The 26,346-nt window shown below is 49.1% G+C and overlaps 1 protein-coding gene and 1 long non-coding RNA gene across 2 annotated transcripts; both read right to left on the minus strand.

The window, feature by feature from the left end:
• Window positions 1–8,937: 8,937 nt before the first annotated feature.
• LOC119111830 (uncharacterized) lies at window positions 8,938–11,023 on the minus strand. Its single transcript, XR_005095624.1, has 3 exons — window positions 10,939–11,023; window positions 10,117–10,175; window positions 8,938–8,996 (listed from the first exon to the last, which is right to left on the minus strand). It is a non-coding gene; the product is annotated as an uncharacterized LOC119111830 (long non-coding RNA).
• A 1,593-nt stretch (window positions 11,024–12,616) lies between these two features.
• Window positions 12,617–26,087, minus strand: LOC119111539 (repetitive proline-rich cell wall protein 1-like). The gene is made up of 3 exons (XM_037235352.1): window positions 26,083–26,087; window positions 25,488–25,928; window positions 12,617–13,130 (listed from the first exon to the last, which is right to left on the minus strand). Exons 1-3 carry the CDS (start codon window positions 26,085–26,087, stop codon window positions 12,617–12,619), a joined length of 960 nt encoding a protein of 319 aa, XP_037091247.1.
• Window positions 26,088–26,346: the final 259 nt, after the last annotated feature.

The following is a 26,346-nucleotide window of genomic DNA, read 5'->3' on the forward strand; positions in this document are numbered from 1 at the left end:
ATTTAGCAGATCTAGATCGAAGAGCTCGGCCTCCGGGTCGCTTCGTTTGGCTGGGGTGCAGTCAGCGCCCCCAGCGGCAGGGACAGCAGCCTCTGCGCGGTAGGTGGCGTCAGGGGGTCACCCACGACGGACTGCTGGCGGCAGCTGAAAAACCAGAGCCAGGCATCGGTGCACGTTGCGACGTTAAAGACACTCAGAGCGAGGAAGGCGTCGTTGGCTATAAATGTGGACGTGCATTATTGAAAATGCACGACTCGACTTGTTTTGGATACCTCACCGCATGAATTGTGGGTTTTTGCGATCAAGTACAGAAGTTGTGAGTGCTCGCGCTCATGTCCCTCAAGTGTTACTACCATGCATGTGCTGTATGTTACATAAGTTATTGATAAAAAGTGGCTTGTATGCATTGTGCGCCTAAACCAAACATGGATAAGCCACGCAGAAGTGAGAAAAGGATGTATTGTAGGACTAATCAAAGGGATTGTGGCACCTTTTGTACTTTTCACTCTTTGTTAGAAAGACGCGCCCGATTTAATCGGCAATATTTGTTTTCTTGGAATCCTTCTGGATAGCTCAGAATTTCGATTTGAAGTAGCCGTTCCTGGGAAAGAAATCTCCTTGAAGTCTTTGCTCGCTGCTATGAAAATAATGCATTTGGTTTGCCTCGTTTTTTCCAGCGTGTGTGCCCTGTAATGTTTGCAATACAAATTTTTCCAAAGTGTTTGTGAAATAAGTGCTACGAACACTTAAACACTTTTTTAGAGAAGTATGAGGGAAACATGGAAACATATTTATGCAAACACGAGGCTGTTTTCTCGCAAATTCAACGAAGCGTTACACTAACAAAAATCACGAAAGCTGTTAAGTGCATTTGCGAGGAGGGTTATACACATAAATAAGACAGTAGTAACAGCCTTAACCTGGAGAATGGAGATGTAGATGCGTTGATATTTCGGCAACATGCTTTTATCGAGAGAAATGCAAGAAGTCTTCTGCTATTAGTGTCGATAAAGCCATGCTGGTGAAATATCAAAACATCTATTAAATATGAATGCATTCACGTGTCTTTTACGAGGAAAAAGGTTATTACACTGTCTTATGCATAAACGTTACACCACGGCTTTTATTTTTTCCTATGACGTTTAGCAGAGCGGCTCTTTTCGAATCGCTCTTTGGCTCTTCGGGAAGCTGAGCATCACGTAGACTATAGTGACCCACTGGTGCAAACTTTAAGTGAGTGCTCCTCATTTATATGGGGTTTTGATTGAACCAACCATCTTGCAAACATTTCTGCGCTTTTCAGAATTCTGTCCTTTTTAAGACCTAAGCCCCTCCAGAAGACATAACCCTCCTGACCAACGCGCTTCTCGGTAACTCGCCCTTGCCGCCCACCGTGCCAGACACACATGTCCATTTGCAGTGATGTTACTCATATAAGTAGAATTGCCACTTTCAAGCCCGCATACCCGCAATGTGCGTGTTGAAGCAGCTGAAAGTACTACCTCTAATTCGTGACAGCTGACAACGGCCCTCAGCAGATTCTGCCGTCATCATGACGACTGCAGTCGTCATGACGACGCCGGTCGCGACAGCTGCAGTTGTCGTGCATTCGGAATACACTCCGGAGTTACCGGGAGGGGAGGAAGTGTGGTGCTGTTGCAAAGCGTCGGCAGCGTAATTTGGACTCGAAAATAATTGAAAGGTATCTCCTTATTGTATATTGATGATGCTGCGGTGTCACTATCTAGCGCTAATGGACTAAATAGACCTGATGTTTCAACACTGTGTTTTTTTAGATATGCCCCAAAGGACGGGACACTCCCTTCAACGACTCGTCGCTGACCAAGGCAAACTCACTAAGTCCTAATCCCCCAAGCATATTTTGGGCTTTAAAGACAGGATTGCGAAGTGCGTTCACCACGCAGATGAGTAAGTCAACGATCGACGCCATTTTCCGGGTCATGTGGCCACAACATTTTTCCTGGTGATCCGAAGCACGGCTTCTGCATGCGGGGTCCTAATTAAGACTTGGCGATGACATCACTGCCGATTGTTTTGAATGACCGACCACACTGCAATCGTCGGCGACGGAGGTTTAGTTGCAACATAGGCTCAGGAATGCCACTAAGGACGCGAGTCAAGTATGTGCCATCGCTCTGCAGAATTTCCTGATAATTAGTGTTATCGTTCATTCGTAGACGCTTCAGTTAGATGTTTCGAGCGTCAGTAGACAAATTTTCGAACGCGATTTTCACTGTCCATGCTTCCTGTTGAAACGAAAACTGCAATGCACAGTGATAGACAAAGTTTGAATGTCGCCTGACAAATAGTCCCACGCGCCTACACAGAACATTGCAATTGCTTTTACTGTCTCCAGATGACTCCAAAGGACATGTCATCTACCATTTATTTTTACCTGCAACAGTTCTACGGGCCCTTTAGCTTTGATGCGCATGCGGAGCGTGCGGGGCGGATTGGGTTCATCATTGATTGATTGGGTTGTATTGATCCTGCAAGTCCAATCCGCGAAGCACTCTGTTTTCGCCTCTGGATCGTTCCGCGACGCTTCGTGTTGTTTGCCTCCCCTTGACTGTGTCGGAGGCCCTTGACTTTTCCGAATCCCTCGTCCTGCTGGCCGCCCTACGGCGAGAGGCCGATGCATTGGAGCAGATCCATCGTGCGCTTCCTGACTGTCAGTCGCGCAGCGGTGTGCCAATTCAGTTAATCAAGGCTGCTGACAGCATTGTCGAGACACATGCTCGCGTTTAAAGCCTGCCCAGCCAGTCAGCTGAAGAGCTGACGTTGGCTGATGCTGCGGGCGTTGGACAAATGGTCTCTAGTCGTGTAATGCAGGAGTCTCAAATCATTCGCGCTGCGATGGAAATGTATTTGACGATAATGTTTGTTCATAAGTTGTTGAACATCAAAACAAAAATCGAAATACGAGTGGAGAACAATCAGCTCGCAGCCATGTGAGCTTTCAAATTTTTGGCCGGCATTACAATAAGCTTGTTAACGCTGTCTAAAGACGTGATGCACGGACTTTAATGGAGGCAATGTACCATCTGCAGGCGATGCTGCGCTGCTGGGACAAAGTGACAAGTTCCGCACCAATCAGCACAGTCTCTACAGTAAAAATTACTGGCTGCTGGTTGGACACGAATGCATCCAGTTGCGATGCTTCCGTTTGTGTTTTGTAGCTTTGTTTTACCAATCGAAAATAGGGTGCCATAATTATCAAGCAAGGCGTTTTCCGCGTCCCTTCGCTTCAACTCATAGCCGTGGCGGATTCTTAAGCTCATAGCTGTGACGGAATCAACATTTCAGTCCGGGCAGATGTGGCGTTGGTGCCGCTTCAGGTTCAGCAACGACGCCATTTTGGGTTAGCCTCGCCTCGCTTTCCTTACAAATAGGACTTCGATGTGGACTTGAGCACAGGTTCGGAGAGGGAGCTCGAGTGCAGGCCGGAAGCCGAGGACAGCCGAGACACGACCGGCGGGGCCTGCTGCGCTGGCTGGCTCCGCTGGTACGAGTGCACTGGCTCCTGAAGCTGCTGAAGAGGCGCCGCCTGCTGCTGAACTATGCTGGTGGGCTGCTGCTGAACTGTCAACGCCGCTGGCTGCTGCTGAACAGTCAGCGCCGCTGGCTGCTGCTGAACAGTCAGTGCTGCTGGCTGCTGTTGGACAGTCAGCGTTGCTGGTTGCTGAATGGTCAAGGACGCTGGCTGCTGAACAGTGTAGGTGGGCTGCTGCTGAACAGTGTAGGTGGGCTGCTGTTGAACAGTCAGGGTTGCTGGCTGCTGGACAGTCAGAGCTGCTGGTGACTGAGCTGTGTAGGTGGGCTGCTGAACGGCGTATGTCGGCTGCTGAACGGCGTATGTCGGCTGCTGAACAGCGTAAGTAGCCTGCTGAACCGGGTAGCTCAACTGCTGCACAGCATAAGTAGGCCGCTGGATGATGGGCTGCTGCACGGCAGGCTGCTGCACGTAGTACGCCACCTGTTGCACTGCAGGCTGCACGTAGTATGCCGACTGCTGCACGGCAGGCTGCACGTAGTACGCCGTCTGCCGCACAGCAGGCTGCTGCACGTGGTAAGTCGGCCGCTGAGCGGAATAAAGCGGCTGGTAGGCCTGGTACGAAGGGTAGCCACGCGCGTACAACGGAGCTGCAGAATATGCTCGAACAGCGCCGAAGGAGCGTCTTCCAAAGCTGCAACGTACGAATGTCTGGTAAAACGCCACGCGGCTGCTATGGTGTACCCTACAGCGCGCATTGGACCGACTTCGAGAGCTGTCTACTTTCTCGCTAATCAGCGATGATTGAGGCGTACAGCCTATGCTAGAATAGGCTGGAACGTAAGGATCGCGTATGGGGAGCAGAGGCTGCGGGGTGTTAAGAAACTGCAGTTTGAGGTACGTCCACTGCACAGCATCGCAGAAGACACGTTGGATGCTGATAGCGGGCCATACGCAGTGTACTTGATACAGTTGCCAATCCAAATGCGCTGATCATATGTTGACAACATTATCGGGAGGGCCTAAATAGTTCAAAATCCCGGAGCACATCGAACAGCTGTTTGGTGTCTTCGCCGTAATTTGAGCGGATCCAACGCGCTTCGTGGGGATACTGCGTCTTCACTTTGGTCCAGAGTACTAAATTTCCTCACAAAAAAGGACCAGTTCTTCATAATGCGGGATAACCTGATGAAGCATACATTTAGAATCATTTAGTAAGATTGTTACAGAGGACGGAGGTCGAAGATTTGGGGGCAGTTTGAGGTCTCACTGATGTCGTGCATATTAACCAACTTCTATGCAACTACCGTGGCTTAAGAACCACTGCGCGCCTATTCTGCATGTTTCGAGTGATTTTCGAAGGTAAAGAATCATGGATTTGTTAAGCCATTGCAAGGAAAAACTTGTAAAAATAGGAAGTTAGGTTTCACTCAATTTTCTCGATACAACTATATGAATATCGAATTGGGATGCGTGAAGTACAAAACAATGTCATGCATATACGAACACTGACTTGGGCGGAGTCAACGAGGCAAAAACAGCTCGATATGGTTAGGCGAATTTTGGCGGCGTGCCGCGCTACACCATTTTATCAACCTGGTGTTGACCGGTGATCTACATGAATTATGTCACTGCGTCATGGCACGTTTCATCAACACATTTATTTATGGGTGGATTCAGGAAAGAACTTTAAAAGGCAACAATGACGGACAAACTGCGAGTTAGCGGAGTTTCACTCAAAGCTTCTTCAGAGCTCCCAGGCAAAAATGGCAGCGGAATTTTCTCCCAAAATAAATTTGCAGAGTGGTCCCTGAACGACGTCGTTTGTTCAACATTTGTGCTCAACATGTAGCATATACGTAAGGAAAAGTTATCGAGTTTCAAGGGGCCGTTAGAAATGATCCAGAAATGTATACCAAGGTAGCCATATGGGGGGGGGGGGGCGCAGAATGTTCTGCACAGAAAAGCGGTAAGACCTCCGAATGAGCCCGTATACTATGCGATAGCTCTTTGCACGTTTGTGTGCGTGCATGACAGGATTGCTGAAATGACATTAATGCTGTTTTCCTAATCCGATCAAAGGAATGACAAGAATACCTCACAATCGTATTCACGATTATCGACCAGATTCGTTGCGACACATGACCAGATGTCGCCGACAGTTCGCTCTTACCCGATGCCTTTGAATGTTGCGTGCGTAATTGTGCAGCACAGAAGAAGGGCTGCAACCACCTGCAAAATATAAGAGTAATGTTCTTGTAGCACGTGAGCTCAACAGAAGCTGAGTGATCCCACGCAGCTCAAGAGTGCATGATAACAGCATAATTCGTGTTGTGCTATGCTGCTTTGAGTTGAATTTTGAGCCATGGGCACAGACGTGATTAATAGGCAAGACGTCTTTATTCATAACACTACGGGCAAAGGGCAGAGCGATGTCCACACCCCCGCTAGAGGGAATCCATTAAAATGAGGCTATGGAAATACGCCGCACATTTCTGAACTGCAGAACGACGCCGCCTTCGTAAGGCGTGGTGCAAACCTAGTGCAGGTGACCCCAACCATTCAATGACTTTAAAAAATAGCTTAGCAACGACGGTAGCCTTGATTTACCGACCGGACAGCAGCCGAACCCCAGCCGTAGGACGTCGGTCCGATACTTGACCGCCGCTCTCCCCGCACTCGGGCACTCACCTTCGATCCTCTCATGATGGCCGCCATCTGCACTGCCGCGCCGCCGGCCGCCAACTGAAGGTCTCAGGCACCGCCAGAGATTGTGGCATTCCAACACCGTCTCTTGATGAGGCAACCCGCTGCAGTCGAGAGTGCGTAGCTATAGGTCATGCGTAGTCGTGCGCGGAGGCGTGTATGGCTGTGTGCGGTGGCGGTTTTTTGCACTTGCGTGGCTGGGTGCAGATGGTTGCGGCCGCGTGAGTGTGTTGACACGCCACGGTTGTCGCAGCTGGCGCCACGGCGTTGGTCGTTGAGCCGCCCGAGCGCGTGCGCTGGCTGAGCTGATCCACTGTCCGTTGATCCGATGGAAGCCGAGCCGGACCAGCCGGCCGAGGCGGCCGCTGCAGCCTTGACGCGAAGATTAGAAACGTCGGGCCTTGCGAAACCTGCGCGGAAGTGACCGGCGAACGCCGTTGACAGACGCGCCGCGCGCACGTCATCGGCGCACCGCGGTGCCCGGGGAAAGGGGGGGGGGGGAGGGGGCGGACAGCTTGGAGCTGGTCCTCAGTCCCACTGAATGTGCTGCTTGGGGTCGGTATGCTTTCGTATGCAAACTGTCAGCAAGGTAGCGTTCTCGATGTAATTAGTTCGTTCCGTGGGGCAATTCATAGGCGCCGAAAATGTGAATATTTTTTACGGCTTCAAACAGAAGCATGCCCAAAGCGCTGGCGATCATAATGCGCATTTATATAACCGAATGTCGTCAGACATGAGTCAGAACATTAATCTTTGATTCATAATGGGAACAGCTCGTATGCATGGTAGTACCCTACAATACTCGCTGTAACACAACTGATGCGAAGCAAGATACAGCTCTCGTGATTTGTTGCCGTACTGCTTGAAAAATATTTGGTAAAATGCCATATTTTCGTTCTAAAATGGGCGTAAGTAAACGTCTTGAATTAATACCGTGTCGTGATTGTCTCACGCAGGCAGGCCGCCATTTTGGCGCAGCTCTGATCGACCGTGTGTCCAGGCTCGCAGCGTATAACAGATGATGCCGGCAGATGGCGGCTGCACGCTCATCAAAATGTTTGAAATGTTGGGGCTGCACGAATGATTTATGTGACCGTTTGAAATAAAGTTGCTGTTTTGCGGCTTTCATTACACATGAAATTCTTGCCATTAACAAAACCAGCCTAATTGATCAACTATTGTCAGCCCATATGGGTATTGTGGCTCTGCAGTTCACTGGGATTTAAGGTGAGAAGTGCTGCAGAAGTGTTGTGACTGACAACACGCTGCTGGTGGGAAGACCCTTTCCGGTCTGATTTCGTTCCGATGGACACCAAAATTAGCAGGCTTTTTTAAACTAATTTCTTGAAACTGCACTGTGAAGATGGTGAACCAGAGTTTGACCAGATGGTCCTTACGCGGCAACGTTAAGTACCGAACCGTGTGCGCTGCTCCGTTACATTTCCAATAGTGCAGAATTATATCATCAATGATTGTTGTGCGGCCCGAGGTAAATCCATCCACTAGAGGTCGTTAAAACCTAAAAGACAAAGTAAGAAAATATTTAATCGACATTTGTGGGCAATAAACCGCGGAATCCGCTGGTTGGCCACGTGGTGTCCTATGTGCATCTGGTGTTATCTTCGCATATGTTTTGCGGAGGTTAGAATGGGTGCATGCTATGGGCAAACTTTGTTGGGTCACCGTGGGTGTATTGAAGTTGCATGTTACCTATCACATTCACCACCCCACTACAAATTGTGCGATTTGAACATGTCACAAATGCCACGCACCACCACATCACACATCCATGCTGTAACGGACGTTTCCGGTTCTCATGATGAGCTCAGCGCCAAACCTGGTCAAATCCTTGGAAGACGCCGCGTTGCCTCGAAGTAGAACCACAAATGCACGATCAGCCAAGTGTATTGCGGTCCCACACTCCGAACAAAAAGCCGGCCGCGTCCACGTCACGTAACAGGGCCTCGTCGCTGAGCTGGGCCCAGCTGGGCTGTCGTCACTGGGCTGGGCCCAACTGACCATCACGTCAGACACCTCACCAAGTAAAACACTGTCAGCACGCCGCCGGTCCCGCCCGACGGAGCGACTACTGGCCTTCCCGGGGGTCCCAGGGGTCTACTGGGGGTCGTGATTGGCCAGCCGCGCGGCTCGAGCGGTGATTTGGGGCGTGGCCCGCCCGGACTCGGATCCGGCGTCAGTCTGGTATGAGTCCGAGTAGGGCGTTTCCAAGCTGAGGGAGCGCTTCGCGTACCCGTGGTGCGGGGGACCGTACGCCGCCGACGGCCGGTCCTCGTACTTGGTGACGGTAACGTACACAGGGTGGTGACGATCGACGATCACCGGCTTCTCCTCGTATTTGGTCACATATTTTGTCTTCGTCTTCGTCACCACGTGCGTTTTGGTGACCTCATAGTAGATTGGGGGCGGCGGCGGCGACGGCGGCAGCCGCTGCGTGATCGGCTGGGGGGCGGCCGGCACGTAGACGGGCTGCTGGACAATGGGCTGCTGGACAATGGGCTGCTGGACAATAGGCTGAACGATGGGCTGTTGGACTAAAGGCTGCTGGACGATGGGCTGCTGGACAATAGGCTGCTGGACGATCGGCTGCTGGACAATGGGCTGCTGGACGATCGGCTGTTGGATTAAAGGCTGCTGGACAAAAGGCTGCTGGATGATTGGCTGCTGGATTGGCTGATGGGCGATTGGTTGCTGGTAGGCGGGGTAGGAAGAGTAGGAATAAAAGTATGACGGCGTCTCGACGTGTTTGCTTTTATGCCTGAAAAAGGAGGAAGAAGCTCAGCGCGTGACTGCAATTTATGATCGAGAGCATTGGCCTCTTTATGGCACTATTTTCATTAGCAACAGCGATGACGGCGACATAACCAGGCCCTCAAATCTCCTCTTATCAAGTTAGTGATGATATGTTAATATTTAGGCGAGAACGAATTAGTGGAATGATGAGCACATCACTGCTTGGCTGTGAGCGCGCGATCGTGTCGACCACCGCACTGACTGCGCCCTCACGGGCTACTGCTTAAAGGACAGCCCTCAGTGCAGACATTCCAGTCAGGGAAGAGAGGAGGGGCCAGACAGAGCCGGCTGGACACTTGTCCATGTGTCACGAGGTTTGGCTGCGCTCGAGGTTGTAACGCACGTCACGGGCGTCCGTCACGGCAAGATGGCAGAAACCAATCCTAACACCCTGGCAGCACTAACTAAAACATGCAAATATTTGAGTAGCCAGTCCCGATGATCCTGCAAAGCTTTGGCGTTAGTCAATCTAATAAAATTTCAAGGCTATTCTTTAACTATGCTTGAACGAGAATCAATTATTCAAACTGTTAGGAACCAAGCGGAGAATATGTTTGTGGGGAAGCTTCGAGATTGACTGGCTGTAGGCCTGGCAGAACCCGCCAAATTTCACTCGTCGAAATCGGCGTGTCTGGAACGGCTTATGTTTTTGCTGACACTGGAGTTGGCAAAGGGAAAACTGCAACTGTTTTGGGTGAATACAAGACATTATAATTTGGACTTAACTCCTGTGAAGTCCACGTGACCACGCCCCCCCCCCTTACTTACGGTCGATTGCTAACGCAACTATGAGTTAAACGGTGTCGAAGTCACAGTTGATGTCATATAGACGAGATATTTGCCAATTCCACGCAGTTGATTTCATGTTTGTTTGTTTTTTTGCTGCCCTGTTCGTTGGGATCTGACATAACTCCTTTGACGCACCCCAAAAAGGGCGGATCCATTATTTTTGCCTGGAAATGCGTGACATGCTCATGAACGCATCGGCTCACGTACTCGAGTTTTCCGGTTAGCTGGCTTTAAAGCCCGCTAGATCTCCCTCCACAACCGAGGAGCGTCGTCTTTTACACTGTATGTATACATACCCTTTGCCCTTGAATGTTGAGTGTGAAACTGTGCAGAGCAGCATTAGCGTTGTAAGCACCTGCAAAAATCGGCGACACTTTATTGCAATACACATTGAACCCGATCAACCAGCCAATCTAATCAACCACCACTTTTCGCGCGTGTAGAGCATTCCGTGTTGCGATCGGGAAAGCTGATCCTGACTTGGCCTGAGGGATGCCAGAGCTAATTCGACAGCTGCGAGCAGAGGATGCGGGGGATGCCGCACCTGGCATGGTCCCGGGCTGTAACAATTTTGAACCCATCGAATGCTACTGTGCGCTTCCGTTCTGCAGTATAAGTGGCAGGAATCGTATGCAGAACACCAGAGACCTGTATTTAAGACGCTTATGACTATAATTAAATGATTTTTTCTGAGACGTTTCTAAAATTCCTGACAGGGTTTACAGGGAGATCTTTTGACGCAATACACAACGGCTTATATTTGATATTCATTTTTTCGAGTGTTTTGGGGTTTTGGGGCGCTTTGAGCGGGCAGCCATTTTGCTTTCCATTTTACTTTTATTGGTTATATCATCGGCTATTGGTGCAGACCATTCATAATAATCTCAAGTTTGATTCCTTTAATGTTGTACAGAGTTGAGCGCTCTCCTTATCGGCAAGACTGCTAAACGAAACACAAAGACCGCATAAACCAGGTGTACACTAAACTTTAGTCTCCCAAATTCAGCACTCTTATTCGATAACGACAACAGCACTGACACATTCTTTGCGGCACCTGAACTCCAAACGGCGCGTGGACCGACAGCTGGCCAACACTCTCCCCGCCAGCTGGTGCTCACCTGCAAGCCCTTCATGGTGACGGACAACTGCTCAGTCGCACTACCGGCCGCGAAGTGAAGGTACCATACGCTGCCGAGTAAACACGGACCGCTCCCAACAGGTCGTCTCTCGATGGAGCAACGCACCGGGAGCTGGGCGGTGGGAGGGGGGGGGGGGGGGGGGCGGGGCGGGGCGGGGCAGGCGGCGCGGCTCCAGCAGTGTACCCTACTGTCTGTTCCGGCTAGCGGCTATAGCTGCTGTTGGTAAGCGCGTAGTACAATGTAGGATCTGTCCATGAGAAGTAATTCCGCTGCTGAGAACGCAAGTCGAGCAATACACAAGACAACCAGTATCTATGGCGCATTGCCACGATAAGGCAGGCCGTGGGATAGGTTCGCGAGGCTCCTCAGGAATAGCGGCCGCACTCACTCGGAAGTTACGGCCTCAGGCGATGTTGTGTCGGGTGTAAACAAGGTTCTTGTTAAAGCGGGTGTATCAAAGCGATTACAGCTGATGTATCTTGTTCTCTGGACTGTGGGTTACTTTCAGGATGTGCAAAAATTATCATAGAGGGAGCGGGGACAACTCAAAACTTATCGCTGAACAGGGTGCAGGTACCGTTCGTACTGTAAAACAGGGTACTGTTTAACAGCATTGTGTGTTTCTGCTCTGTCTAGTTTTACGTGCCTACCTGAAATTTTCAGGTGTCCTGTCTTTACGAATATCTTAATACACGTCATAAATTTGATAAAGGGAGGAGATACATGCCGCGGGGCCAATACGTGAATATGTCTATGCCTATTTCATATAAACGATCTCATGCCTGGCATCACTCGCGCGTCCGCCCACCGACCCCGCCAGCCAGCTGACTGGCAGTCAGCTGGCGTCAGCGGCGCGCTTAAGAGGCGCCAGGCGGGGGAGGGGGGGGGGGGGGGGTGGGATCGACTGAGTGTCGTCGGTCTATAGCATAAAGAGGGGTCACAGCAAGCGTGGTGGGCGATCTGCGGTAGACTTGTATACCTCCCGTCCCTTCCATCTAAAGATCGTTCCGTACTGGTCATGGATTCGGCTTCACTTGCCGGCCGCCGGAGGAAGTTAAATGTTACGCCGTGAGGAGCTAAGCCAATCAAAATGTTTGACGCGACCTACACAAGTGTTCCTGTCGACCACCATCTCCTCCCCCCCCCCCTTCCCTCCCCCTCCCGGTCCCTGGATGGGTTGAGCCCGCAGCGGTAATTCATCAAAAGCCCATCGCCAGGGAAGGTGATCCGCATTAGAACTTACGTCTAATGCCGTCATGCAAACTCTGGCGTACACACCCTTGTCAAACGAGCGCAATCACGAACGAACATTCGCGTACGGCTATAGAATATTTAGTTGAAGGTCGGAGTTACGACACTGATACACCTGCCTCGATGTCTCCAGTCGTATGTTGACATCTGTTGACAAGAAGAATCGAAGCGGGCTGTGGTAAGTGTTTGACAGGCAGCATCACAGGAGTGCGGTTGCCATAGCAACTCACATCAGGTAACCTCAACGTAGTCACAGTGAAACGTCTTCAGTCAAAAACTTCTTTCATTTATTGCACATGATCTGCGTAACGTATGCATAACGTACATAACACGCCAGCTCAGTGCTGACCTGGGCCGCCTGGCCAGAGCGTCGGCCCCCCATACCACGCTTCGCGAGCCTTCCATGCTAGGGAGTCTGTGAAGGGCCCTGGTTTGTGAACCGTGCGGCTCGAGCGGTGATTTGGGGCGTGGCCCGCCCGGACTCGGATCCGGCGTCCGTCTGGTATGAGTCCGAGTAGGGCGTTTCCAAGCTGAGGGAGCGCTTCGCGTACCCGTGGTGCGGGGGACCGTACGCCGCCGACGGCCGGTCCTCGTACTTGGTGACGGTAACGTACACAGGGTGGTGACGATCGACGATCACCGGCTTCTCCTCGTATTTGGTCACATATTTCGTCTTTGTCACCACGTGCGTTTTGGTGATCTCATAGTAGATCGGAGGCGGCGGCGGCGACGGCGGTGGCAGCCGCTGCACGATCGGCTGGGGGGCAGCCGGCACGTAGATGGGCTGCTGGATGATGGGCTGCTGGACAATAGGCTGCTGGACGATAGGCTGCTGGACGTAAGGCTGCACATAGCTGGCATGGTAAGCTGGGGCGGGGGAATACGCGTAGGACGGGGCCGCTACGTACACAGACTTGCCCCTGAAACGGACGGATATATTTAGACGCGTTATCACAGCTGTTTTTCACGACGGACGGTGCTTTTTTCTGTATTAAGGACGGCCTTAACCACATTAAGCTACTGTGATCCTGAGAAGCAAACTGAGCTTCTAGAAAGCAAACTGAGAAGCGTGCCACAAATTCGGGGTCTGGATTATTGTTTGAGTGAGTTTGTCGGGAGTCTCAGCAACACTTTTGGCCTGCGGAAGTAGTTTGGCGGCGTAAGGGCGGCGACAAGTGTAGGTGATCACTCAGTTCGCGAGAAAGCTGGCGAAGTAGAGCTGGCTGAGCATGCTCCTGAAAAACTTACCCTCTGGTTACGGTGGCCAGAAGTTCCAGAGTGGTGATTTTGCATTTCATTGATCGTCATCACCATGCAAAAATTGCCTCGATGCAGGTGACGTATGTACTATGTTTCGAACAAGACGCACTTTGGCATCGATTTTGATTGTTTGCAATACGTTCATTATGTTTTCGTTCAATCCTTTTGCTTCGTCAATTTTTGTTACTTGTTACCAAGATGATGGTGATGTAAGGTGATGTAAGCCTTAAGGAGAGACATGGTTGTAGACCTAGATTTTAACATACGTTCCGTTTTTGTTTTTTTTTGTCTCTTTTGTGCTTTGGTACGTGCGTCTGCGCGTCTCCAAATGCATGAAATAAGCTTATAGAAATAAGGTATTTATGCAGTAGATTTTTAGTACTAGAAGACTTTTACGCCAATGAAAGATGTGAAAGACCTGAACATCAGTAATTCGGGGAAGCATGATCCGAGCCATGGCCGTTGTAAATGTCTGACCGGTGGTCAAGTACCACTATTCAGTGCCATTTCGCTCCAGCAAATAAAATGGGTAATGCATACGTACCCTTTGCCAAGGAAGGTCGAACGTGTAACTGCGCAGGACAGGAACAGTAATATCAGCCCCTGTAACAGAAAACGGTAGCAATTCGAAAGTTTGTGACACGCTCCAGCCAACAAAGGTCAGCTACCGTAGGCGTAAGACATGCTACGCCGCAAGCGACCTTAAGTGGTGCCAGTAAAGCGTTCTTATAACCAGGGTACCGAAAATAAATCAAGCAAACGTGGGCTAGAACGTTTAATAAGCAGGCTTGCACATTTATATTCAGCTGACAGCATCTGCGTGAAGCTCTGCTCTGGTTCTTAGGTAAGTGAAGGAGATTCTGCGGTGACCTAGCAACATTTCCTGAGCCGCTAACCGTAGCAGCATCGACAGTTTTGCATTGGCCGCATTGCGTCTCCTGTCCGGCAACAGAGCCTGATCAAATACATACAACAACGGGAAAGCGATTCGACTAATGATTCGAGTGCTTCGACTGCCGGATGTCGGCAGGCATGCCGTGACAGCTGACGTCAGCCCAGCGCCGGACAAGCCTTGACCGCCACCCTGACAGCCAGCTGGTGCTCACCTGCAGACACCCCATGATGACGGACAGCCGCTCTGGCGCACTACCGGTCGCAGCGTCCAAATGTCATGCACTGGCAAAAAACCTCGCTGCTCCCAGCTCGTCGCCTCCCGGTGAGGCAACGCTCTGGTCAGTCGGGTGACGCGGTGCAGGTGGACGGTTGGCGCGTCGTTAGTGCATTCCGCACACTCTACTAACCGGCCGTCACACCGGCTGTCGTCGGCGCACAGGACAGTGCAGGGTCTGTTCATGGGCGACAGGATGCCAGTGAGGATGAAGAATTTGCATCGTGCCAGACAATACCGTCACACGGCAGCTCGCAGGAGAGGTTTTCCTTATTGTCAGTGGATCACTGTCGCGGTTGGTGGGGCTCGAGCCCACAGAGACCGCCGCACGCCGCTAGGTTGTCAAACTTTGTACGTAGTGGACCATCAAGCAACCAGACAAAGCGCTTATTAAGTCTGACAGTTATTTGATGTCTCAATCAGTCATGCCAACTCACAAATTGATAGATTCGTACCACTAAAACGATAATTATTTATTTCGATAGCTGTTCGAAAATTATTCAAAAACGATAGGGTCCACAAAAAGAGTTTTCTGTTTTCAGTTTTTTGTGTCGTGTCATCAGTTGTGATGATGAAATCGTGATGATGAAGTGTTAGTGGTTATCAGCAGCTTTTCAGCACCAAACAAATTATAAGCAACGACTGGATGAATTGTTGCAAGCTTTGCGCTTTCTCTTCGGCCGCAGCGCTATACATTAAAGCACCACCACAGTTGAGGTACCACAATCACATGCTCGCGTGCCATAGAGCTAGTGTTCATGCCTAAACATTGCAGAATTATTACAGCGTTAAAAGAAATGTCCATGGAAAAAGCGATGGAGCCAAAATAGGAAAGATATGTCTGAATATTCTAAATCTTTCAAAAGTTCGTGCATTCCCAATATCGTCTTTGGGGTTAAAGTTAAAAAAGCTTTATCATGTTTACCTGGTTTATGTTGCGTCTTTCTTTTATCCCAGGTTTACCGTTTACACCGTAAAAGCTCTGTAAACCTTTGGCCCTCACATGGCTTCATATCGACCTTGAAATGGCCCAACGTGACTTCATTGAACTTCGTTACGACAGGCCTGCTACCCATTGCACGACAGGAAAAGGGACAGCGAAAAGGTGCAAATATTTCTGATCTTCGAAGCCTCTTGATGCTGAAGATGACGGTTTGGGATCATCAATTTTTGATTGATGTATGAAAAACGTTATTAGCAAACTTTCTGACGGGGTCAGCTTATTTAACTTGATTTTTTTGGGCAGGCTTGTCTATATATTGACCACTTTTCCTAAGCTCTTCTTTGCTGATTTTAGCCAATCGCAGCGGCACGCTGTTGCTGCTCTTGCAAATGATAAGACATGGTACACCTTCTTTTCCCCAAAACTTCGGATTCATTTGCACATTGCTTGTCTGGCGCTTTGCTGCCACCACGCATCGTATCTGATCCTTTCGTAAGCGGCCTTCGCTGTACTTTTTGTGTACAGAATATTGCGCTTTTTGCCGTATTCTTGAGGCCTGTATCTCGTGCTCTTGCAACTTCAGCTGTCCAATATGTTGGCGTGGTTGCAGCTTAGGTTCTTCTTTACCCAGGTTATCCATCTTGTAACCTGTAGTCACAGATCTTACAATTGCCGGTTGGTCTTTCATCCAGTCAGCGCTTCACAATTCCCCCTGTTATTTTTTACCATGGACATCAAGCGAAGGAAGATTAAGATGGGCAAATATCCCAGCGTTAATTTCTGTATATAATTACGGAAGTATATTTTAACAAAATTGTTACATTCCGGAGCGATTTACCAACTATCAATATCACCGTGTTGAAACGTTCTCCCAGAGCATGAGTAAAACCATAACTGGGATTTAGCCCTGTGATAAACTTGTCTTCATGGAACTTAACATAGTAGATTATTGAGAGACCACAGTCTCATGGTACGATATGAAATTTATCCAATGACTTATTATTTCGAGAACTTTAATAATTTGGATTAAGTTTGACATCACGAGGCTGTGGTTTGTTGTTACCCCGCTATGTTCGCTTGATTATAAGTCAAAAACTAGCACTCCGTCATGTAATTCACGGAACTGCCTTAATATATAGAATAAGATACATTGTGAGCAACGGATATTGCTTATTCACATCTACAGAATCTTGCGTAACATGTCGACTCGCTGACTACGGTCCTGATTGTTGCTCTTCCGTTTTCGTGAAACGAGTTGGCAGACTATAGCAAGAGAACTTTCCTAGCCTCGATGGAAAAACCATCTATTAAATCAAACTCTGTGTACCGGGAACAATCTAGTTTTGTGTTTGCAAAAATATGCTGAACTGCTTGGTTGTACCTGGGAGACTGTTGCGGTACTGAACTGTTGAGCTCAAGGCTATAGCAACAGCAATCTAAACAGGGTTATAAGGCAGAGCTGTCAGAATTCGATCATCTCAGATGGTGAGCGACAGTTTTCAGAGGCGGACGCTTCTCGCAGGCGGGTAAGATTAAAAAGTGGGCACCACTTGCAGACAAGCTGACAAGCTGCACACATTTTAGTCAATCGCTCGTACTGCCAACGATCGAGCAACATGGGGGACTCATGTAAGGCCAACCACCTAATAACGCAATGGGAGAACGTCGCGTCCAAAATTAGAGCACCCAGCTTTCAGAACCTTCTTGCACGATCCTAACAAAATCTTTAACATTCCATACAACATAGTTAATGCTCTTGCGCAATTTGTTACTTGGATTGGTATCCATAGGTAAGGACAAAAGTGGTCAACTTCGCCTGCTTCATTAGCTCCGTGACAATCGACAATAGAGGAAAAAATAGCGAACGTTTTTAGTCAAGCTTCCCGCTTTTTATGTGCACTTGTGACTTCCTAAGGCCCACGTAGAAGGCTTTTTTTCTCCTGTTTCTGGATCTATGATACTAGCGTTGGTATTGTTAAAACTAGGTTGCTACGGAATGATGCGATAGCTTACTATTTTTGACGGAAAAGCGATTTATCTTAGCACGTCGTTAGTGTCTTTAGGTTTGTTGGGAGGGTTGGTGGTAAGATTTATTTTTGACAATCGCGCGGATAGGCTCGCCGAACTGAGATATCGCCGAGCAAAATTTTGGGATTTTAAGTAATTGTCGACCATTGACTTGGCCTAGCGTTTCCATGTTTAAAACAGCAAGAGGGGGTTTACCGCGATGCATCGACTAGGTCGAATGGATTTTGTGAGATTGCGCGAATAGGTTCCGAGGGGTAAGTTGTTTGCAAGCAACATTTTCGAAAGTTGGAAAACGTGACGGTTTTTAACCGAACCTTAGTTCATCATTTTTGTTGCTGTAATCTGGGATCGACTGTGGTTTTACCGGACGGTAACAATGTTATGACGGTTGCAAAATCTGATAGTCCGTGAGAACTAAGCTATCTACCTTTGCTAAAAGTTTCCGGTTGTGTTTCCAGGGTGTTTCATCTTAGATTAGGTCACTTAACTAATTGGTGTGATTAATCAGTTGGCGAAGGGCTTAAAACGATTAGCCGAACTGTTTTTGAGCATCGGTTTATTTGCAGCCGATGTTTTCTCAGCTATGCTGAATTTTTAGATTCGAGCACCTTTCAGATGATTGAATCGGAATCCTGAGCATCTGCAATGGAGCAATGTCCGCACAACTGGTTCTTAACTGCATGATTATAAATTAAGTGTTGATTGACAAGGCAGCTGCATTTTCCACATCTCAGCAAATAAGCATTGACTTTAAAGCATTGCATAAGAAATGAACCCTAAAATACTATTCCCTTATCCACCGCTGTTTTAGAAAGTTTCGCCTTGACTCAAAGATAAACTTTTACTCTGGTCCTGAAAGCACCACTCGAATGTCTTAGTATCCCAGACCATATACTGGTCCAGTCTTAAGACATTATCAAATACCGGATCCCGGATTTTAGCTCATTAGCAACCGACGTATACGTATGAAGACGGTCAAAATAAAGTGTCTTTCCAAGTGAGTACACTGGCGCTCTGGGTCTGAAGCGAAGAGCGGCACCCTACTTACTTAAAGAGAGGCGCCAAACGCTCCCCCCCCCCCCCCGATCACTGTCACACATTCGTTTGGAAATTTTTACCTTCATTGTTTTTATGTTTGCGAGGAAGCACATGAGTAATAGTGGGCGATCATTCCAAACGACATAGCTTGGAAGGATCCCAGCTGTTGTGGCAGGTCCTTGGACAAATCCGCAACGCTTATCCTGAGGAGATCCAATGGATCCGGGTCTATTATGTGTGGTTTGGGATCCGGCTCCCGGGATTTTGAAAAGATCTAAGCACGAAACTTTTAAGTGGTGTGAGAGTTACAAGGAACGATTGTAAGCCACTAGTTTCCCCGCAAGGTAGCGCTGAGTGAAGGCTGTAAGCTGACATGTGATCACATGTTGTTCACTCGCCCAAAGCAACACAAGTGACATATTACAAGCCGTTGCAAGCGAAAGCAGTATTGCGGACTCTGTGCTGCGTCGTAGTAAGGCCCTTTCTATTCCTGATTATTTCATTGTTCGCGCACGACAATGTCTGATTGGCGTTGTATGTCCTTAGTGGATGCGCAGAACCCGTTCTGCTAAAAAATCTGAACATTCGTGACATACTAGAAACCCGCTTGCCGCCGCATAATCGTCGTGTGATGAAAGCCATCGGCTGAGGCGCACCGAAAGGCATTCCAGCAATACGGCCGTCCGATGATGCTAATCGCACAGTGTCGACGCTCCGCTCCTGCACGTTATCTCTCCCCAGTGTAGACTGCGCTCAGGCTCTGCGTAGTGACCGCGTATCCATAAGCGCACCCAACCGCATGCTCCTCGGTCATGTGCGCTGCCGGTGCCAGGGATTTCGAGTTGGGGGCGGAATGTACCGGGGGCCTCCTGAAAAAATGGGGCCTCTTTGCCAGGGATTCCTGGGCAAGACTTTCCATTGGGTCTATTGAGCTATTGAGAAGTGCTATGATTATAGTTTGCTCATTGTGCCGTGATACGCACCATCACAAGTCCTAATGACTTTGCTAGTGCTGAATATGTCATTAACTGATGCATTCATTATAAGCACACGGCGCGCTTCACATCACAGCGGCTGCATTCATGAGAGACGTTCCCTGCACGTCACTTCTGTAGGACACCTCCACAGGATATCCCTATGGGAATACTAACTCGAGTTCCAAAATTACGTAAGTTGTTCAGTGTATTAGCGAGGAACATTATTCGCATTGATCAAACAATAGTATTAACCTTATTCCCCGTAGAAAAACCAGGAGAATGGGAATGTGTCGTGATGGGCTGATATTTCGGCAGCATGCCTTTACCAAAACAATAGCAGAAGTGAATTCCAAATTCGCTTCAATTTTAAATTTATTCTTCTATTGTTTCGATAGAGGCATGTTGCCGACATAGCAACCCAACTATATTTCCATTCTCCTGGCTTTTAACCGAAAAATAATGCTAATACTTCTGTCCTAGCTCGGGTTCCTTTTGATTTTTTTACACAATTTTGTAAACAAACGTGGCGGACTGTACCGTAGGATCCTGTAGGACACTTGCCAGGGAACCTGCGGGCCAAAAAACGTGATTATCATGCAGGTGGAACACAAACGAGAGAGGCAATCTCAATATACGGTAAATGCGCATGCAATCCACACAACCCAACCCCGGAAGTACAGATCATTCTTACTCGACAAATTATACTGGATACGCAGGCGTCATGTCGTTAAATGATGAACGGGTTCCGAAAATGCACAGCGACTTCAGAATTGTCAAATCCACCGCGGAATACACACTACCTAAGGAGTTGAAATCGGCAAAGCTAATGCAAGTTTGTGGTGTAGCATGCAAGTGAACGTTTTCGTATGCGGAAGGGTTAGATTTAGTGGGAAGCCTTTCCGTCCTGATTCATGTGCCTGAACGTTGAATGCAACTGCTCAAGTTACAAAATATGGAGCCTTTGCATGATGCTCTTAACGGGGCACACCAAAACTGCTAAACGACAGTCGGTTTACAGAACTAAGTTGACCTATTACCATAGGTGGGCACATAATGAAAACGAATTCATTAAAATAATCCTAGGATCTAAAATTGAATAAAATTTCAAGAGGAAGTTTGGTCAGCACACGTTTAAGTGAATTTGAGTTCAAACCAAAGGACGTTGCTTGGTGTCGGACACACACACACACACACACACATACACACACACACACACACACACACACACACACACACACACACACACACACACACACACACACACACACACACACACACACACACACACACACGTGCGCGCGCGCGCGCGCGTAACTAACTTATTTATGGACATTTAACAGTACTATAACTTCCAAGAACCGTTTTAAGTCTTCAGCATTTAATGTTAACCCTAACTTCGGTATCACAAACAAATACCATTCCAACATTGTCAGCATATCAAATGATAAGGTGTACTCTCTGTCTCTTGCATTATTCTAATTGCGCTCAAATTTGATGAATTTCATGTTAATTTATATGCCCGGGCATAAGATAGTTACTTTGGTCTAGTACCGGCTAGCATTCAGACGGTGACGAAACAGGCGATGAATCGTCTCCACAAACACGTACATTGGGCATTTTCTGCATTTGTTGCATCGGTCATCCTACACAGGTTTAAAACGGCCTGTTTGTTGGTAGAATGCGATTCCAAACATGCAATTATGACCGTGGTAGCTCCACGCCGCCCGTTATCTCATGAGTCGTTTTAAATACACCTTACTACACCTTTGAAATATCTAGATAGAAGCATGTGTACCATTTCTGTGGAGCTTTTGTTGCCGGTGTGCATTTTCGATGGTCAATAATTTTTGGTATGCCCACTTTGGCCGTCTGTGTGGTCTTCCCCAGATCAGCGAAATCTCCGGTTGTTGCCGACGTCTCGGTTTTTGAACTGATAATATCCATTCTCCATTCTGCGGGTGGCGTTCATTAGTTTTTGTGAGTTAAGTTATTTTGAGTTTGGGTTTGGTTTGGAAAGCCCGTTTTGTCGTGTAACACGGGTAACTAACAGCACATTACGGAGACCGATTTTAGATAGTAATCGCATCTTTATGTGCGTTGCCAAGCAGCAATGTTTGTTGGTGAGTGAGCTTTAAGTCGTGGAAAAGGCAAAGCCGTTCGTAAAAATGAATCGGTTTGTGCTATGCTGCTGAGTGCCCGATGTTTGCTAGCTATTGGCAGAGATTGGCCTGAAATTGATGCGCGCATTTCTATTCCCCGTTAGTAGCCACGTTGGAAACCTTAGACATTTTCTGAACAGACACTTATACATTCAATGGGACGAGATATTAAAGTGCTTTATGTAAAATTAATGACAGGCATTTGTCGCATACATTGTTACAGCACATTCACAGTGACTGGCTTGCTCAGTCCTTCAGACAAATCTCGATTGCCGTTGCTTTCTGACACAGGCGGGCGTCGGTCACGCAGCGGATATGACGCACGGCGTGCAGCAAGCAGCCCGCTTTCCTTCAGAAGCTGAGTCAGCGGAGGTTTTGACACAGCTTCTGAAGGAAAGGCAAAGCTCCTCCTTTAGCTCCTCGAGGAGAATAGTGGTGGGAGTGGGGGAGGGGGTCATCAGCTCGACATTGTTTATCTTGATTTTGTTGTTTTCATAGCTCACGAGGCTGTTCACGTCCTCCGCCTTCCGCACAGCCACCATGTCAGCGCGGTGCCCGCTGCCAATGTTACGTTTTGAAGGCAAGTGGCTGCTGTACCAACTAGATATTTTCCTCGAAGCTGGATATTTAGGACGGAAATACGCGATGGGATATATGGTGGGGGCATAAATCCATTATATCCACATATCTTCGGCAAGAATGCGTATTGTTGGCACAAATTGTGTCATCTTTGTGCTTATTGCAAACAAAGTAAGGAGTCAGTCTCTCTGAAAGAACCATGCAGAGTCCAAACCCAAAATTTTCGATTGGGTTACGTGGAATGTGGCACTTGTGTCGTTTTGGAGGCACCTGATGAGGGCACTTTGAGAATGAAGATAAATCCAGCAAGCAAGCCACGTAATACCCAAGTGAGAGGGACAAAATTCACTCCCACAAGTCGGAAAGATTAAAGGAATTGCACTATATAGGGTCGATGTCTGTTGTTCCAATTCGCTGCTCAGTCGAGGTACGTGAACAAAACGGCAAAAGGAAATTGATGCTCTAAGTTCCCATGCGATATGGGGGAACTATCGCAACTGCACACCCTGTGGCATGCGCGATGTCAACCGAGTTCGCGCCGTGTTCAACCTATGGCTGTAGCTGGAGAAGCTGCGAGATGATCTGGTACGCGGTATGCTGAAGTTGACGGCTGAAGCTGAACGGTAGTCAGCAGCGTCATTGTATACCGAGAGATCGTTGCCCATAAGTTGCCGGTCGGCGTGCTAACTTAACGGTAGTCTGCATTGTTTCGTATCTTTACTCCAGGGCCTACCTCAATGTTTATGCCTGACGACGTCTGACGCTGCACTGTGTGACTTAAAGGCAACACCTTGCAAATGGTTAGGAGGAAGTTTTTGTTCTCCCTCCCCCCTCTACCTTCGCATTCTAACGCGTTTTGCAAGCCTCCGAAGCAATGCATTTGATCAATTTCTAACGATGCGTAACCCTACCTGGGCGGCAGAGGGTTGTTATAAAGTTTCGGGTCAAGGTCACCCAAGTTCACGACGTAAAGACGTCAAAGGAATCGCTAACTTTCCGAGCAGCTGTGATCTAGCTCACTTAATGTATCTTTGTTTGTATTCGCATGAAGCGTTGAGAGTGGGGTGACCGCAATGACCTCGAACACCATGACCTGAGGTCTATTTTGGCCAACAGTGGGTCCTATATAGGATCTCAGTAAAAGCCTCAATCGGAATAGCGAGGTTAAACAAGCAATTTACCATTCAAAGTCATGGCATGCCATTGACCTCACATGGCCTTCCTGGCCCATATATAGCCTGGAAGAAGTCAAAGGGCGATTTTGGCATTGGCTCGGTTTGAAGTATGCAACCACTTTGCCAGGTCATCATAAAATCCTGTCAATGCACTCTTCGAGGGCGGTCTGTGCGGCATGGCCCATAGAAACCGAGACGGTAGCAGTCACACCCCCAACCGAGACGGGAACAGTTGAAGTTGAGGAGGCGTTGAACGCCTCCCCAACTTCAACAGGGGTCACTAGCTGATCTGAAACGATTTACCAGAGCACCATTGTGACTGCAGCGAACCAAGCCGTGGGTGCTGGAAATACCCTTGTCTTTCTCCGATGAAAGGTAAAAAAGTTCGAGCGGGCGGTGAAAACTCCAGCCACCCGCCATCAAGACGACCCCAGTCATTCCCGACCCTAGCGCCAATCACCACGCCAACTCTCACCGCAGTCCCTTCCCCAACGTGAAATGTCAGTGAAACAGGCAGTTGTGAAAGTCCAGGTTTCCCACGGCCTCCTTAGAGGCAAGGGTCCTGCGCTTCTTGGACATTCGCAGTGGACAGAGCACCGCCTGTGCCATTGGAGTCAACAAGCTTCTCAGAAACTAATTTTGTCTAGGGGCCTCTTGTATAGGGGTCACGTGATCTTGCGAGGAAGACTCCTGATTGCAGGCGAGTGTCTCCGGATCCAGGAAAAGGGTCTCCTTATCCCACAGCATGGGTTCCGGTTCAAAAACAGGGGCGTATTGTACGCAGAAGAACCTCTTGATGCATAACGGTGGCTTTCAAAGGGACTCGAAATTCAGCAAATAGACATCTTATGCTGGAACACGGCCTCCTGGTAAATAAATGGGCTCTCCTGTTCTATAACATGGGCCTCAATGTAAAGTGTGCGCGCCAATCCAGAATCAGGGCCTAATTATTCACGAGGAGGGTGTTCCAAAATACAGAACGGAGACTTCTGATTCAGGGCAGAAACTACCTAGCCCATGAAGGGGGCCAGGGTAGGGGCTGTCTTGTTCATAAAAGGGAATCTCGACCCAGAGAATGGGCTCTGAATGAAGGAAAGAACCTCGTGAAGCCAATTAAGTACACGCTGGGTCAGTTATGGCGGCCACCTTGATCATAATTTGAATAGGCGCGGAACTACGTAACTCTCACTTTTGGCACAAGTCAATGCTGAAACAAGACATATGTAAAAAATGATTACCAAATATGCACTTCAATCTTATACGGGTCTAAAACCATTATGGCACAGATGACAATATTGCTCACGGTCCTAATTGCAACGAGCCCTATGAGGCCACTAGGCTTAAAAAGCTACCGCCAGCATGCGCACGATCAGGCTAGGCCATGACCTGGCCTGACTGTGATGTTTGCCATTGCGATACGTTGTGTAACAAGTTGTGTCTCTTACGTCACTGATTTAAGCCATATAATATTGGTTACGTTCTCCCTAAAATTTTGACTGAATTACTATTTAACATGAGCTTTTGTTCCGTTCGCTGCGACGCACGCGAGTTTCCACGGCTTTCCAAACTGCGCGTCGTAACACCCCACTGAGTCAACACTCTTTCCCTCACATATCGCGCAACATCAGCACGCTTTCACTCATATGTTGTGAAACATCAACACTGTTTCACTTATGTATTGTGCAGCATTACATAAATAGTGTGCTATTGTATAACAACGCGTAACAAGCCATCTCAACACTAGCCTGCGTTCGGCCAAACGGCACGTGAGGCCCATTATTCTGGGTCTACTGGCCTTCGCTGCCGGGGGCGGGCCGCTGGCCGTTGTCTGCCAGCCACGCGGCCCGCGCAGACATCTGTGGCGTGGCTCGCCTAGACTCGGATCCGGTGTCCGCCCGATCCGGATCCGGGTAGAGCGGCGGCGCCGGGCCATCGGAGCGCGCCGCGTACCCGTGGTACGGCGGTGGCGATCCGTACCCCGTGCTCGGCCGCTCCACGTACTTGGTGACGTACACCGGCCGCTGCACGTACTTGGTCACGTACACGGGGTACTTCTTAAAGTGGGTGTACAGCACCGGTTTCTCGCGGTACTTGGTCACGTACACGGGACTGGGGATGGGCACCTCGTGCCGCACGGGCACGAAGCGGGGCACGGGTACGTTATGCTTAACGACGCGGGTCACCGCGGGCTCCTTCACCACGTGGTGTTTGATCACCTCGTGCACAATCTGCGGCGGCGGCGGCGGCGGCGGCGGCGGGGCCTGCTGCACGGGTGCCGCCATCACCAGCGGCTGCTGCACCAGCGGCTGCTGGTACACAGGCTGCTGGTACAGCGGCTGCTGGTACACGGGCTGCTGCTGCAGGGGGACGGCCACCTCAATGTACTCCGGCCTGCGGGGCGGCAGGATTCGGATTCAGTGGCGCAGGCTGGCCGGGGCAGCGCCACCTACGCCAGCTTGGCATGCGCTGACACAGCGCCATCACGCTGGTGCCACACTGGCACCAGGCACGCATCGAACTGACGTCAGACTGACATCAGGCTGACGTCATAGTCGACGGATATGAGCCCAGTTGACGTTATACCGGCATTCAAGTGACGTCAAATCATCACCAGATTGATGGCATGTCGGCATCAGACTGGTGCCCGATCCGAATCACAGCAGCCACCAGGGAACGTCAGACAAACATCAAAATGCTGGCAGTCCATCACTATGACGTCAGACCGGTATCACAAGGACATCAGACCGGTAATCTGACGTCAGACCAGCACCATCATCATATATCTCCCGGCTTGTGCTAGGACAATACA

The sequence above is a fragment of the Pollicipes pollicipes genome, unplaced genomic scaffold (genome assembly GCF_011947565.3).
Source record: "Pollicipes pollicipes isolate AB1234 unplaced genomic scaffold, Ppol_2.1 Scaffold_7261;HRSCAF=8764_pilon_pilon_pilon, whole genome shotgun sequence".
Classification (NCBI taxonomy): Eukaryota; Metazoa; Arthropoda; class Thecostraca; order Pollicipedomorpha; family Pollicipedidae; genus Pollicipes; species Pollicipes pollicipes.

Bases quoted from the DNA above. Each gene is read 5' to 3' on its own strand.
- LOC119111539 (XM_037235352.1), bottom strand. The intron at 13,131-25,487 runs GTACGCGGCGCG...CGTCCGTTTCAG, and splicing joins TCGCCACCGCCGTACCACGG to GGGCAAGTCTGTGTACGTAG.